The sequence below is a fragment of the Megalopta genalis genome, chromosome 7 (genome assembly GCF_051020955.1).
Source record: "Megalopta genalis isolate 19385.01 chromosome 7, iyMegGena1_principal, whole genome shotgun sequence".
NCBI classification, from domain to species: domain Eukaryota; kingdom Metazoa; phylum Arthropoda; class Insecta; order Hymenoptera; family Halictidae; genus Megalopta; species Megalopta genalis.
In genome coordinates, this window is record NC_135019.1 from 13407501 (window position 1) to 13421051 (window position 13551).

At 39.8% G+C, this 13551-nt stretch overlaps 2 protein-coding genes and 1 long non-coding RNA gene across 4 annotated transcripts in view; 1 reads left to right on the plus strand and 2 right to left on the minus strand.

The window, feature by feature from the left end:
• The window catches only part of LOC143259855 (uncharacterized), a 5328-nt gene extending 1002 nt beyond the window's left edge, over positions 1–4326 (minus strand). Inside the window, exons 1-3 of one of the 2 annotated variants that reach the window (XM_076523689.1) lie at positions 2380–4326; positions 1567–1755; positions 1–1473 (exon numbers count right to left, since the gene is read on the minus strand). The exon at positions 1–1473 is cut by the window's left edge and continues 1002 nt beyond it. In XM_076523689.1, coding sequence (XP_076379804.1) covers positions 920–1473; positions 1567–1753 — 741 coding nt within the window. In that variant the 5' untranslated portion in view covers positions 1754–1755; positions 2380–4326 and the 3' untranslated portion in view covers positions 1–919. Of the gene's footprint in view, positions 1474–1566 lie in introns of both variants that reach the window. The other variant, XM_076523688.1, reaches the window with a different exon arrangement.
• LOC117221779 (uncharacterized) overlaps positions 1–13551 on the plus strand; it is a 176645-nt gene that overhangs the window by 147741 nt on the left and 15353 nt on the right. The window lies entirely within an intron of this gene.
• LOC117221774 (uncharacterized) overlaps positions 1–13551 on the minus strand; it is a 196436-nt gene that overhangs the window by 124177 nt on the left and 58708 nt on the right. The window lies entirely within an intron of this gene.

Consider the following 13551-nt stretch of genomic DNA (forward strand, 5'->3'; position numbering starts at 1 on the left):
GTCATTCGTGGCGTAGCGAGATTTTGACATTCGAAGAGAGAATACCGTACAGGGTAACTAAATCTGATCACATTTTTATATTTTCATTAGGTTAGCATTAAACAATATTTATTTGATCTACCTTATATATTTCTTGTTCATCGTGAAAAGTACCTAATATTTAAAAAATTGTATAATAACATGGGAGCTTACGATAGTTCAACTCAACACTTTTATCTCAATAATAGACAACAAATTATTGGTGGCCATGACTACCGAAGCGCAGGCTACTGGTCGGAGTAAAAAGCCGATTTATAGGCTATCGGTCGGTAAGCGTTGGGAACAACAATGCGTCGAATACAAAAAGCCGATTAACAGGCTACCGGTCGGTAAAGAAGTGCCAAGAAGTGCCGAAACTAAATATACAGAGTGTCCCAAACATGTCTCGCAATCCGAGAATGGAAGGTTCCTGAGGTAATTTGAAGTAAGTTTGTCCTTGGCGAAAATGCAATTCACGGTTTTGTTTACAAGTTATTAACGAAAAAGAGTGACCAATGAAAGGTGAGATATGCTGGCGCAAGGCGGCTGAGCCAATGAGCGGAACTGGGCTTCGTGCGTTCATTGGCTTGGCCGCCAAGCGCTAGGCGAGCTCGCCTCTCATTGGTCAGTGTTTTTCGTTAATAACTCGTAAACAAAGCCGCGGATTGCATTTTCTCAAAGGAAAAAGTTACTTGGAATGACCTCGGCTATCCCACATTTCCGTATTGCGAGACATTTTTGGGACACCCTGTATTTAGCTATTTGCACGAAATTAGGCGTGGTGCGTGAAGCAGCGGATCATATGATCGGTCTGATCGTTCAGACTAATTGAAAGAGAAAAAGTATCGATATCGTAAGAGAGAGTTCATTTCTTCGTGTTTTCTTACGTTACGAACACTCGTTAGAGATTCAACGAAGCAGTAGTACAAAATTTCGACGATAAATGAGCTGTTAATTTTTCATTTTCTTTTTCAATTAATGCTTCACACTTGTTTATTGTACTGATATTGACTTTGTTGCTATCATTATTTTTAGTGAAATAAATATTTGGAGATACTGGTAGGCTTTCATCCAAAGTACAAGTCAGTCTTGGTGAGATTATACTACATGAAGTAGGATCCGAATGCTTTGCTACTAAATTCAATTTAGAAGGCTTCATTTTTAAACGCTGATTAGAATCTATTATTATATTACTGTTAAAATCATCATTTTTCTTTTCCGAAGAATGTGATGTAACTTTATATTTCACAAAGGAATTTAGGGATGACGCTATATTATCATCTTCATTTTCTTTCTTATATTCTTTTTGAATATTAATTTGATCTGAATCACTTTCTAATTCTATAGGTATGTTATCTGAAATATCATTCCAATAATCTTCTACATCAACACTTTCTGCTAAATTTCGAATTTCTGGTACTGTTGACAGTTTCATCATGACGTGCGTATATTCATCTATAAGAAAGGATAAAAAATGTTATTACAAAGATATCTATGAACAATACTATACATATATTTTCCTTAAAGAAGTATACAGATGTTACTCACTGATTTTAGAAATTTCAAATCCTAAACTTAACAATTGAAAAAATAAATCTTTATCATTTCTCATAGCAGCTAGACAAAGCGGTGTGATATCATCGTGCATACAATTCTGTAATGCAGACGGACATGCTTCGTATACAGTTTGAAACATATCCTTATCAATTGCAGCTGCTAATCCAAGGACAGACATACCTATAAAATATTTTAAGATAGAAATGAGCCGTTTATTTTGAAAGTGGCATAAGTCACTTTGTTTTGAAGTCGATATATTTAAGGATTTGCGTTTTAACACGTTTCAAAATATGGATGCTAACTTTCGAGAAGATTTACTTGTATTTGCTATCTCGGGATACTGATATTTTCCTCAGTATAAATAATTTCGTACAAACATTAAAAGATCACCACTTTTCATTACGATAAAGTGACTTATGCCACTTTCAAAATAAACGGCTCAAATTTTGGCCGATGATGTCCAAGAGAATAGGTGTCTCTCGTCGCACCGTGCGGCGCAGCGATGGCACCCCGGGGCCCCCGGGCTAGAGCGAGCGTGCATGTAACAAGAACGACGACACTCGTGGTCCGCGGAGAAGAGCGCTGGATGAATTTCATCGTGGCCTGTACATTTCTTTGGCACAAAGCAGCCTCCGCCGGCGTTAGTTCATCTAAGCGTCGTGTCGAGTTCTCGAGTGGATACTCGCAAGTTACCCGGCAACTTCCGTCGGGGCGATTCTCCTGCGTTCCCACTTGAAGCCGTTCACGGGCGCGCAGCACGGATTCCCAACGAAACGGCTTGTCTTAGCCAGCGAAACCAATTACCGAGTTACCGCTGCGCCGCTTCCGCGTGGATGTCGGAAGTCAGCCTCGAGCGAGATTTTCCCCGGCGGCGCGCGTCGCGGCGCATCCTCGAAGACTGGCGCGGCGCGGCGCGGCGCGACGCGGCGTGCGTCTGCCGCGTAACAGACAACGCGGAAAATTCCGGCTCGCCGGCAAATTCTGTTACACGACCGGAGAGCCTCGCGGACAATAAGTCGCTCGCGTCTTCGGCCACTCGCCGCTGTTCGCCCGATCAAATATTAAGCGTATCGTATTTCCCAGAGAGGCTACACGTCGCGCTGCACTTTCGACTCGCATCGATCCATTGGGAATGGTTGCGGTGGCGGGCTACGCCGCTGCACATTGCACACGCACGTCAACCGTCAACGCTATTCCGGAACACGTAGGCGACTCTCGTTGCTAGAAACTTATCGGGAAGTCGTTAACGCCGTATTTCGTAGATCGTACCTGAGAGAACCTACAATAAAGTTGTTCCTCCGCGCGAACAGCCACGCCTTAACGGCTTTTATCCGGCTCCGTGTCGTTAGCTACGAGCGTTCCGAGCTAGCATTCGCAGTCGACGTGATTTTCGGCTGCAGGACGTGCCGTGTCGCGCGGTGATCCCATATCCCGGGAACGTAACCAAAATTCGCTTCACCTGGCCGCATTTTAACACTTAGCCAACCGAACGGGGGAGATCTCCCCGTTTGAAATTCAGTCGGTTGACGACCGAATGGATGATTAATGAAAAATTAAAAATGATTGCTTAATTTTATTACGATTTGCAAGAGGTACGAATGCTCGATAAGGTTGGATGGCGATAAGGTTGGATGCCATATAAGGTTGCTTCATAAATTTTGTTTAATCGAACGAAATATTTTAATGTTATGAGAATTTTTGAGGTTTCTAGCGCGGTCGTGGAAGTGTTAATTGTTGTTTGGGAGATTTTATTTATGTCATTTATGGTGGGGTGTAGAAGGAAATGGTCATATTTGTATGCATGAGTGACAATTGTGTGCAGCGCTCAGTGGTTTCAATTCCTAGAAACGTAACCGAAACGACAACCAGACAATCCAGATTGAATCGAAGATTTATGATCCGTTGTTCATTACGAATCGGAACGCAAAATTTCAAAAAATAAAATGACTGATCTAACCATGACGGACGGATATTAGATTTAGGAAAATGTAAAGAAAATGATTTCAATTTCATTCGTGTGTTGTTTATATGTCTGCCTCATAAATCTCTTCGAAACTCGTACAACTTTCCTCTCGGGAACATTTTTGAATGTAATTCACGATACGTGTTCGAAAGAAACACGATGAAAACAGCTAACACGAATACGTTGCACAGTACGAAGTGGCGATACAAGTTAATCGTCGAATATCCGCGGCAAATGTTTACAAACACTGAAAGATAAAACTATGAACTAAATGTTCGAATATGTTGTGGTATGTACGCACAACTTTTTCCCTATTTTACAATTTATGCGTAGCACATTTATACCTCATCTTGTTTATAATTTATGCGTTTACAATTTTAGCAACGCTGGTACGTAAATCTCCGTGAGACTTTCATTTCACGACTGAACGGAAGCTCTTTTTTGTTTGGACCCGTCGTTTGGTCCTAGTTGCAAGTTGTCGAGGAAAGATGAATTAATCATTCGTTCGCGATTACAGATTAATGATTACGGATTATTAAATGTAGTCACGATTACTGATTTATTTTAGTAACGATTAATTGATCAATGATTATGATTATCATGATTAATTTTTGTAATCAATTACAAAAGTAATGAGAAAATGATCGATTACCGCACAACTCTGGATTACATTAAAGCTGTAAGAAAATTCATTCTAAGGTGTTCTGACCATATTTTCAGGATTTGGAGCCATTGCGCTTCGCATAGATACTGTCGTCTCTCTCTCTCTCTCTCTCTATCTCTCTCTGTCTCTCAATCTCTCTCTCACGCAAATTATATCCCTCTCTCTCTCTCTCTATCTCTCTCTGTCTCTCAATCTCTCTCTCACGCAAATTATATCCCTCTCTCTCTCTCTCTCTCTCTCTCTCTCTCTCTCTGTCTCTCAATCTCTCTCTCACGCAAATTATATCCCTCTCTCTCTCTCTCTCTCTCTCTCTCTCTCTCTCTCTCTCGCTTATTTTATACGTTCGCTCTTTCTCTCTCGTATTTCGTACGTTATCTCTCTCTCTCTCTCTCTCTCACTCTCTCAATCTCTCTTTCTCTCAATCTCTCTCCCTCTCAATCTCTTTCTCGCGCAAATTCTCTCCCTCTCAATCTCTCTCTCTCTCTCGCGCCCGCAATTTCTCTCTCTCTCTCTCTCTCTCCCTCTTCCTCTCTCTTTTTTACTTTCTCAATTTCTCTCTCTCTTCCTCTCCCTCCCTCTCTCTCTCTCTCTCTCTCTCTCTCACTTTATCAATTTCTCTCTCTCTCTCACTTTCTCAATTTCTCTCTCTCTCTCTCTCTCTCCCTCTCTCTCCCTCTCTCTCCTTGTGTCCCGTTTTCGCCGAAATGTAACCGTTGCATCGTTTCAGATTACAATCGGTTGGAGCCTTCCGCTAACAGAGCCCGCGAGCAGGCAGCATAATCTGCCGATTTGATCTGCGCGCTATTCATTCACGCGGCAGCACGTCGCGCGTCGGTGGCCTGATTTCGCGGGGCATTTCTTTTCGGGCGGAGTGGCAGTCGCGCGACGTCACTCATTCCGGAATGACATATTTCCTCCGCGCCGGTGATATTACAGGGAAAGGCAGGCCCGCCTGCAAAAATCGGCCGCGTTCCCTGTCCGTCCGGTTAGCCGATTACGCGAGAAAATCAGCCGGCGCGTCGCGACGTCGCGACCGTCTTCGTCCCGCGGCGAATAATCGACGTCCGCCGTCGCGGCGGATCGATTCTTTCCGCTTGCACGTTCTGAAATCTGTCTGGCTGGCTGGCGAGAGAGCGTACGAGGCGTCTACGTTCGGTCGCGCCTTTTGTCCCCGTTTCTCGACGGTGACGTCCGCGTCGACGTCCGCCGCACAGTTTCGGATGTGAAATTACATGCAGGATAGTTTGTCGGATCTGATAAAAGCGGCCCCGGGAGTTTTCAGGTCGAAACAGATTCGAGAAGACGGTCGCTCCGGAGGCGGATCTTTTATTTCACGTTACGTCCTCTCGCGTTTCTGACGCCCGCGCGCGCACTCGCTCGCTCGCTGCGATATTTCCGCAATCTAGGGAGACAGAATTATTAAACCGGAGCAGCGCACCGTCGTACAACGACTAAGAAACTTCGTACTTTATTCGGGGTAATACGAGTACTCGTAATAGAAAAAAAAAAGTAAAGAAGAAATGAGGAATCAGCAGAAACGGCGGAATCTCGTTACGGCTATGGAAATCGGTCCTTGTTCGTTCACCGAAATCAACGATTTGAATTCGCGCGCTATCTTTATCGCGCGGCGCCGCGCGAACTTTCCGAAACTCCTTAAACTCGAAAATGAGACTGCGACAGTGGACACCAGCCAGCGGTGCGGAGCCGAGCCGAGCCGATCCGCGCGGAGCAGATGTAACCAAGAGCCGGAGGAACGGAAACGAAGTAACGCGTTTCAAAGTTTATCAGAATTTGCGGCCGGTCCAATTTAAATTTCAAAAGCGCCGGAATATCGCGCGATATGACGCTTAATGCCGGTTTAACGCGGATTCATGGAAAGTCTGCGCCCCGGAAGTAATTACATACTCTCGGAAGTTAATTGTGAGGAATGCAGAGCGAAGAAAAGTTCGCGATACGAGCACTCCGGCCACTTCGTTTGCTCTCGCCGGATCTGCGTTTACGCACGCAAACCGCTTGGAACGCCGGTTAAACAATATGTTACGAGGGCCAAGCCGTTCCGCGTGGCCGAAGCTTTATTTGGTTTCGGGGATTTTTTGGTAAATTAATGGAAATAATCGATCGGTTATATTTCATCAACGGGGCACGCGGCGGATCCGGAATTGAAGGTTTTCATGATCGCTGATACGAGTCTGGATTTGAACTTTGCAAAAATAATATGGCGGACGGGCACTTGAAGAAATGATTCGATTTCCACGAAAACTGGTATGGAAATGTTTGCGACGCAGTTGCTTGATGTTAAATTTACCGAGATTTAAAAGAGGCTGGTATATGTTGCCTTATAAAAGTTACAAGATTGATTTATTTAAATTTATCACAATCTTTATGATGTGTGGCAGGATTAAGAAATATATTCAACAATTTCCGATGTACGCAACTTCATGATTTCAATAATCATAAAATAAAAAATGAGAAATTGGTCGTTCGATTGCCGGCGGTGCATACATTTATTTAGCGCTAATTGATATTGGCACTGCACAGTGGACCCAAATTGCGAAGATGTGATCGGAAGTCCAAAAGAATGAATTTTTTCTCGTTGTTTCATTTCAACCGCTATCTCTTGCTTTCTTCTAAAAGCAAATTTGATAATGTAAAAATTACTTTGCTACGTCGGAGTCACCACTCGAGGGCAAAGGGTTAATACGTATTGAGCGTGAGATATTGTGTGTAGTTCTTTTATATTATTACCAAAATTCGTCGAAAAATGCTGATGGCGATGTACGTACGTGCGTTCGCTTTCGAGTTTTGTTTATCTGTTCTAGAGGCCCTATAATTTATGATTATTAAGCCATCTTAATAATTAATAATAATAATTTATTATTATTATTATAATAATTAATAATTATTAAGCCTACTCAATAAAATTATTTCATTGGACGTATGCTATAATAAAAATCGTGAAAAGTGTGAATAAATGTATGTTGTTATTTTTATAAAGTCCCATAAAATAGCTGGTTTTAGTGTCCCGTAAACCTAGTGTTAATCCCTTAAGTGGAAATGACGAGTCCCGCCCGTACATGTTTTCTGTGCCAAACTCGAAGTAGACGAGCGACGCGACGCCCGCCGAATATTTAAATATTCAAGAACCATATGAATTTCTTCGAACTGTTAAAAAAAGAATTATCATGACACTTACGCGTTCTATCGCCGTTTTTTCTATCTAAAATTGTGTCGTTATAGTTACAGTGAATTATTATAAAATTTATTATTATTATTAAACAGGATTTCGAATAGTTCGCGAATTTCGTTCGCAATAATTTCGATTATGTGAAGAATTTCTTTCTTAACACTTTGACTGCCGCGTCACTCATACGTAGGTTACAGAATTATTTAAAAATTCATTTTCACGCTATATATATATATATATATATATAATCCATTCTAGTTTCTCAATTCTATTAAGATTCGCAAGAGGAAAAAATGCTAAAAAAAGTAACTGTCATATAAAAAAACTTCGCTTTGCAATTTTAATTCAATTGAATGAAATACTTTAATTTTACGAAACTCTTGAGGGGTTTTTGGTGCGGCCGTCAAAGTGTTAATCTCGTGGTAACTTAAAAAGGATATTTCTCAATTACAATCTGTTCTATTACAAATGGAATCGCGTTCACATTTACGTATTATCGAATATGTCGAAAAAAAGAAAACAGAAATATCTTAGTTTCACGTTGTGATAATTCCTCGCACAGAGTTGCGCTAAAGTCATTTGTCTGCACGCGCACCTCTCTTTGAAAATAAATCGTAAGGCAAGAGGTCAATAAGAGACCGCGATTGAACTCGAACACGCGAAATTCTCGACAGGGCGCAAATGACTGCCAGAAAAGGTCTGACGGTGAATAGTATCTACGTACGTAACGAATAAAATAGGAAAACGATCGCGGACGTCGCGTGGTCGCGTCGGAGGGATCGATCGAAGGCCACTTAGGAGTCGCCACGAATCGACGCTAAGCCCGAACACGAGGAATTTCGACGATTCCGGCCGATTAAAACCCTTTTCAGGTCCCGGCCAGTGTTCCCGCGGACAAGTTCTCGAGGACGAACGGGAACACGGCGGCCGCGCAAAAATGCGCGCAGCCTCGCGAAGCTGAAAATTTCCGAAGAGATTTTCCACGGCGGATTGCATTTTCCGAGCGGGCTAACTGCTCCGACGCGGAGCGGTGCGGTTCGTCGGATGGCTTCGGATTTCGTTGGATTTTATCATGGAGAAATTCCCCTTCGAGCGGAGAATGGAACCATCGTGGCACGGAGAGACTCTGTCTGCCGACATCCGCCGTATGTAACGTTACCAGAGAATTTTTAGACGCCGCGCGCCCTATTTTCGTCGTCCCCGGTCCCCGGAGACGAGTTTTCCACATCGTCGAGCAAACGATTATTTTCGCGGTTATCCGTCGAACCACGAACGACTCAAAAATTTCTCGGGTAGGAGGAGCAAAGCGATCGCTCGAGCCGACCAAGATACGATAAATTCTTCTTAATCGTCGCTGAACTTCGAAACAAAAATGAATAATTTTGGAAGACGAGATACGATTGTTCGAGCGCTTGCGGCTCGTTTTCATAGTTACGCCTTACGTAATTAGGCTCGTTTAACCCTTTGCACTCCGCTGTCCCTTCTCGTGAGACATCGTAATTCTAGCATATCACTCGGATGTCCCCTCTCGTGGGACATTAAAGTTTATTAGCGATTACGGGGAATTGAGTTATTTCAGCGCAACTTTTTCAGACATGCATGTTTCCCTGAAGTTTTCTCTTGAAATGGCACAAGAAATCAAATCAAAATATAGTAAAATTACTAAGATATATACAAGAAATGTCAGCGGGTTTCGACGAGAACGCGAGAAGCGTGCTCACGACGGTCCGAGCACTTCGAAAGCGCCACTTGAAAAGAGCGATAAGGCAAGTTTGTAGAAGAAAGATCGGTATGCGAACATAGCACGCACTGTATAGTGAGATTTATAATCATAAAATCTGGAGGAAAAGATTTTCAAAGCTGAACTCAGTCTGGTTTGAAGCGTCGAGCGGTATAGATAGATCTAACGAGTGAGAAAATCGGAAAAGTGATTCTTCTCTTGATAAATAAATTGTTTGGTAAAAGTTTTTTTGGTAAATATCATCTTGCGAGTTAGTAATAACAATTAGAAATTTTCAACCTACGTATTTATTCATATTTTTTATTAGAACAATGGCAAAACGTTCAAACACGAATGAGTCTCATGACACAAGTAGTAGTGAAGATGAGCTCCAGATAGACGTTTATACAGATATGTTAGAAAGACTAACTGTAAAAGGTTTTCTTCTACAGTTAGTCTATCGTTTTGATAGCAGTGATAGTGATATCGTCCAAGCAACAAGGCGGCGAGAGAAAGAGTTCGCATAGATAGCGATTACAACAACAAAACAAAATTATAAAACAAACAATAACAAAATTATAAAAAATAAAATATTGATTTTTTTGCAAATTTCTCGGTTTCAGCCAAATTCATATAAGTCCAATATCATTATAATATGTTAGTTAGTTCCAAAACCATACTAAATAATACGAGGGTCTGTAAATGCCCGTTTCTGCCGAAAAGTCGCGCCGAGTAGCTGGTAGCCAACGTCCAGAATGGTTCGGAGTGCTAAGGGTTAATCGTACCTTTTTTTCCCAAATTGTCCATTTTTGTTTCCAAGCCGAGCGTCAATTCGAGAGAATTTACTGTACGTCTTTTTCAATTTCCGCGAGCGCGAGCGTCCTAAACGATGGACGTCGTGCGCGGCCGTCTCGCGCGTCCGCGGTTATTACTCTGTTTCGCAGTCATTCATTGCGAATGCATGGAATTTTTCTTTACGACGCACGCGAGACCCCGGGGCTCGGCCAATAAATTCTGTTTATGACGCGCACCCAGCAGCTTCCCTAGCAGTTTCTGTTAATTCGTTCGGACGCGGGCTCGAACAATCGCCGAGAGAGAAATTCTACGGTCCCTTGAACAATGTCAGCCTCGATTGTTTCGACGGTCGGTCGAAAAACGCGATACCACTCTGTAGCAGAGGTGGAGAACTGTCGATAGTTCCGATAGTTATCGATCGTATTTCTTACTATCGATAGTTCCGATCAGGGTAGCCAATGTATCGAAGGGTAATTTAAATGAACTTTTAGATATTTCTATTCCACTTTGATAATATATTTGTTTAAATACTGTCACCGTTTAAAGGTGAATGAAAATGTTTTAACACTCTTAGTCTGGTAAAGTTTCGGAAAAAACGATTCCAAAAATGTTGTAAAACCTGATAATTCAATGGTTCAAAACGAAAGAAGAAATAAGGAATGAAACTGTTATCTATTGAAAGTATTAAGAAAACAACGTTTCCTCGAGCGTAGCCAACAACGATATATCGTTATTCGGCACTAAAAGGGTTAAACCTTTTGACGAAGTTACGCAAAACATATTTTTGCATACCGTCATCTTCGGTAGAATCGGCAAGAATGTTTAGCGATACAGGATTAACCCTTTGCACTCGAATGGCGACTCCAAGAGGTCATTAAAAATTGTAATATCACGGTTTTAAAATAATTTTAATATTATCAAATTTGTTTGTGTTTAAAGAAACTGTTAAAAGTGTAGCTGTTGCAAGATTCGCAAAATCCGAATGTATAAAATGGAAATACTGTGGGTCAGAAAAAGTATTTCGAGTTGAAATGGCTCCGACTGCAAGGGGTTAATAATATTCGACACACGTGTTGAATAACCAACGTGACATAACCAACAAATGTCGTCACCCTTGTTTTTTTTAAGTAAAAACCAATTGTTGTTGTCACAACTTGCAAAGTCTACTGCAAATATTTGTATTACATTTATATAATATTTTTATTATATTTTTATTATATTTTGTAAAAATAATATTTGTATTATATTTATATAATATTTTTATTATATTTTTATTATATTTTGTAAAAATAATATTTGTATTATATTTATATAATATTTTTATTATATTTTTATTATATTTTGTAAAAATAATATTTGTATTATATTTATATAATATTTTTATTATATTTTGTAAAAATAATATAATATAAAAATTTTATTATTCTTAAAACTCTTTGCGGTGTCATCAAATTTTTGTGTCTCTGCAACTTTATATTGTACGTACTCCTCACTAAAGATAGAGAAGTGTCGATAGACGTCGGTGGTTTCCGTAAACTATCGGAAACTATCGATACTGCCGGCTATCTGATAGGATTGATGAGGGCTGATACCATTTTCGATAAACATTGATAATACCAATATACGTATTACCGATAATTCGATATATCGATAACTTCGTTAAGATTATTTATTATCATCATTATTATTTATTATTTAGATAAACGGGCTAATTATCCTTTGGATAACAAAATATAATACAAGTAATGATTTAGTTAATAAAGAGCACAGCAAATTCTCTCAAATTGATCCACAGCTGGGAAACAAAAATAAACAATTTGGAAAGATGCGATTATTATATTTTATTATTATATTTTATTATATTTATATTATTATTATTAATTATTATTAGATACGATTATAGTTGTTTACACAATCGGCTGGGAAACAAAAATAGACAATTTGGAGAGATGAGATTATTATATTTTATTATTATATTTATATTATTATTATTAATTATTATTAGATACGATTATAGTTGTTTACAATCGGCTGGGAAACAAAAATAGACAATTTGGAGAGATGAGATTATTATATTTTATTATTATATTCTATTATATTTATATTATTATTATTAATTATTATTAGATACGATTATAGTTGTTTACAATCGGCTGGGAAACAAAAATAGTCAATTTGGAGAGATGAGATTATTATATTTTATTATTATATTCTATTATATTTATATTATTATTATTAATTATTATTAGATACGATTATAGTTGTTTACAATCGGCTGGGAAACAAAAATAGACAATTTGGAGAGATGAGATTATTATATTTTATTATTATATTTATATTATTATTATTAATTATTATTAGATACGATTATAGTTGTTTACAATCGGCTGGGAAACAAAAATAGACAATTTGGAGAGATGAGATTATTATATTTTATTATTATATTCTATTATATTTATATTATTATTATTAATTATTATTAGATACGATTATAGTTGTTTACAATCGGCTGGGAAACAAAAATAGTCAATTTGGAGAGATGAGATTATTATATTTTATTATTATATTCTATTATATTTATATTATTATTATTAATTATTATTAGATACGATCATAGTTGTTTACAATCGGCGACTATAAAAACGAGCCGCGAGGCTCGAATAATAATCTCCTCTTCCCAAGTTATCCACTTTTGTTTACAAGCTAAGGGACAATTGGAGAGAATTTACTGTATCGAACTGGATCCCATGCCTAATTTTGTCTATGAGCAGCGTAGCGAAAGTTGGCGACGCGTCACACGAGTGACGGGATGAGACGATCAACAATCGCGCAGTCTTCGACACTCTGAGCCGGTTAGCTCGCAAGGACGCGATCGCGTTGTCACGGGCGTTAATTAAAGAGCTCCGAGCATCGCCTCTTCGTCCCTGTTTGCAGAAGGAGCGACGTGTTTATGCGGAGATGAGATTGTCGGTTTGGCCCAGACACGAACGGGTTCTCGGAGACCCCCGTTAGATACGGTACACACGGTGTGCAATTTACAGTGTGCAACGTGTACAGCGAACGGCGCCGCGTTATTGGAAACGTTCAAGTTTCGGGGACAGAAAAACTTTCGGCGAACAAGTTTGCGGGGAGAACAGCACGGCCGTTCGAAAACTTAGGCGACACGCCGGCAATCTTGCAGCGGCGTGTGTACCCCCTCTGATCTAATCGACGTCGAAAGTACCGAGCAATAAAAGCGATTGGATTCTAACGTCTTAGCTGAATTGCCAAAGGTCTACGTGCAGGCCGTTGCGAGCCTGGTCTGCGAACTAGCTTATGGCTCGATTGCGGTTTTTATGCATTTATAGCACAGAAACGAGTAGGTGTAATTTAACCCTCTATTGGGTACTGTTCACGCGACTGGGAACATAATTTCAAATATTTTATAGCTCAAACAGTTCAGCAAAATTGAAAATTGCAAGCATGCTGGAAACCGATGGATGCCAATATTTTTTTTTTTATACGTGGAAAAGTTCCCATATGGGAACAGTTATAAAAATCGTTGAATGATATTTTTTTAATTTTCTTTTTTTGTGTTTATTTTCTTCACATGTTGTTATTAAAGCGCAGTAACAGTCAAATATGTTTGTTTTAGCTTGTCATAAAAATTC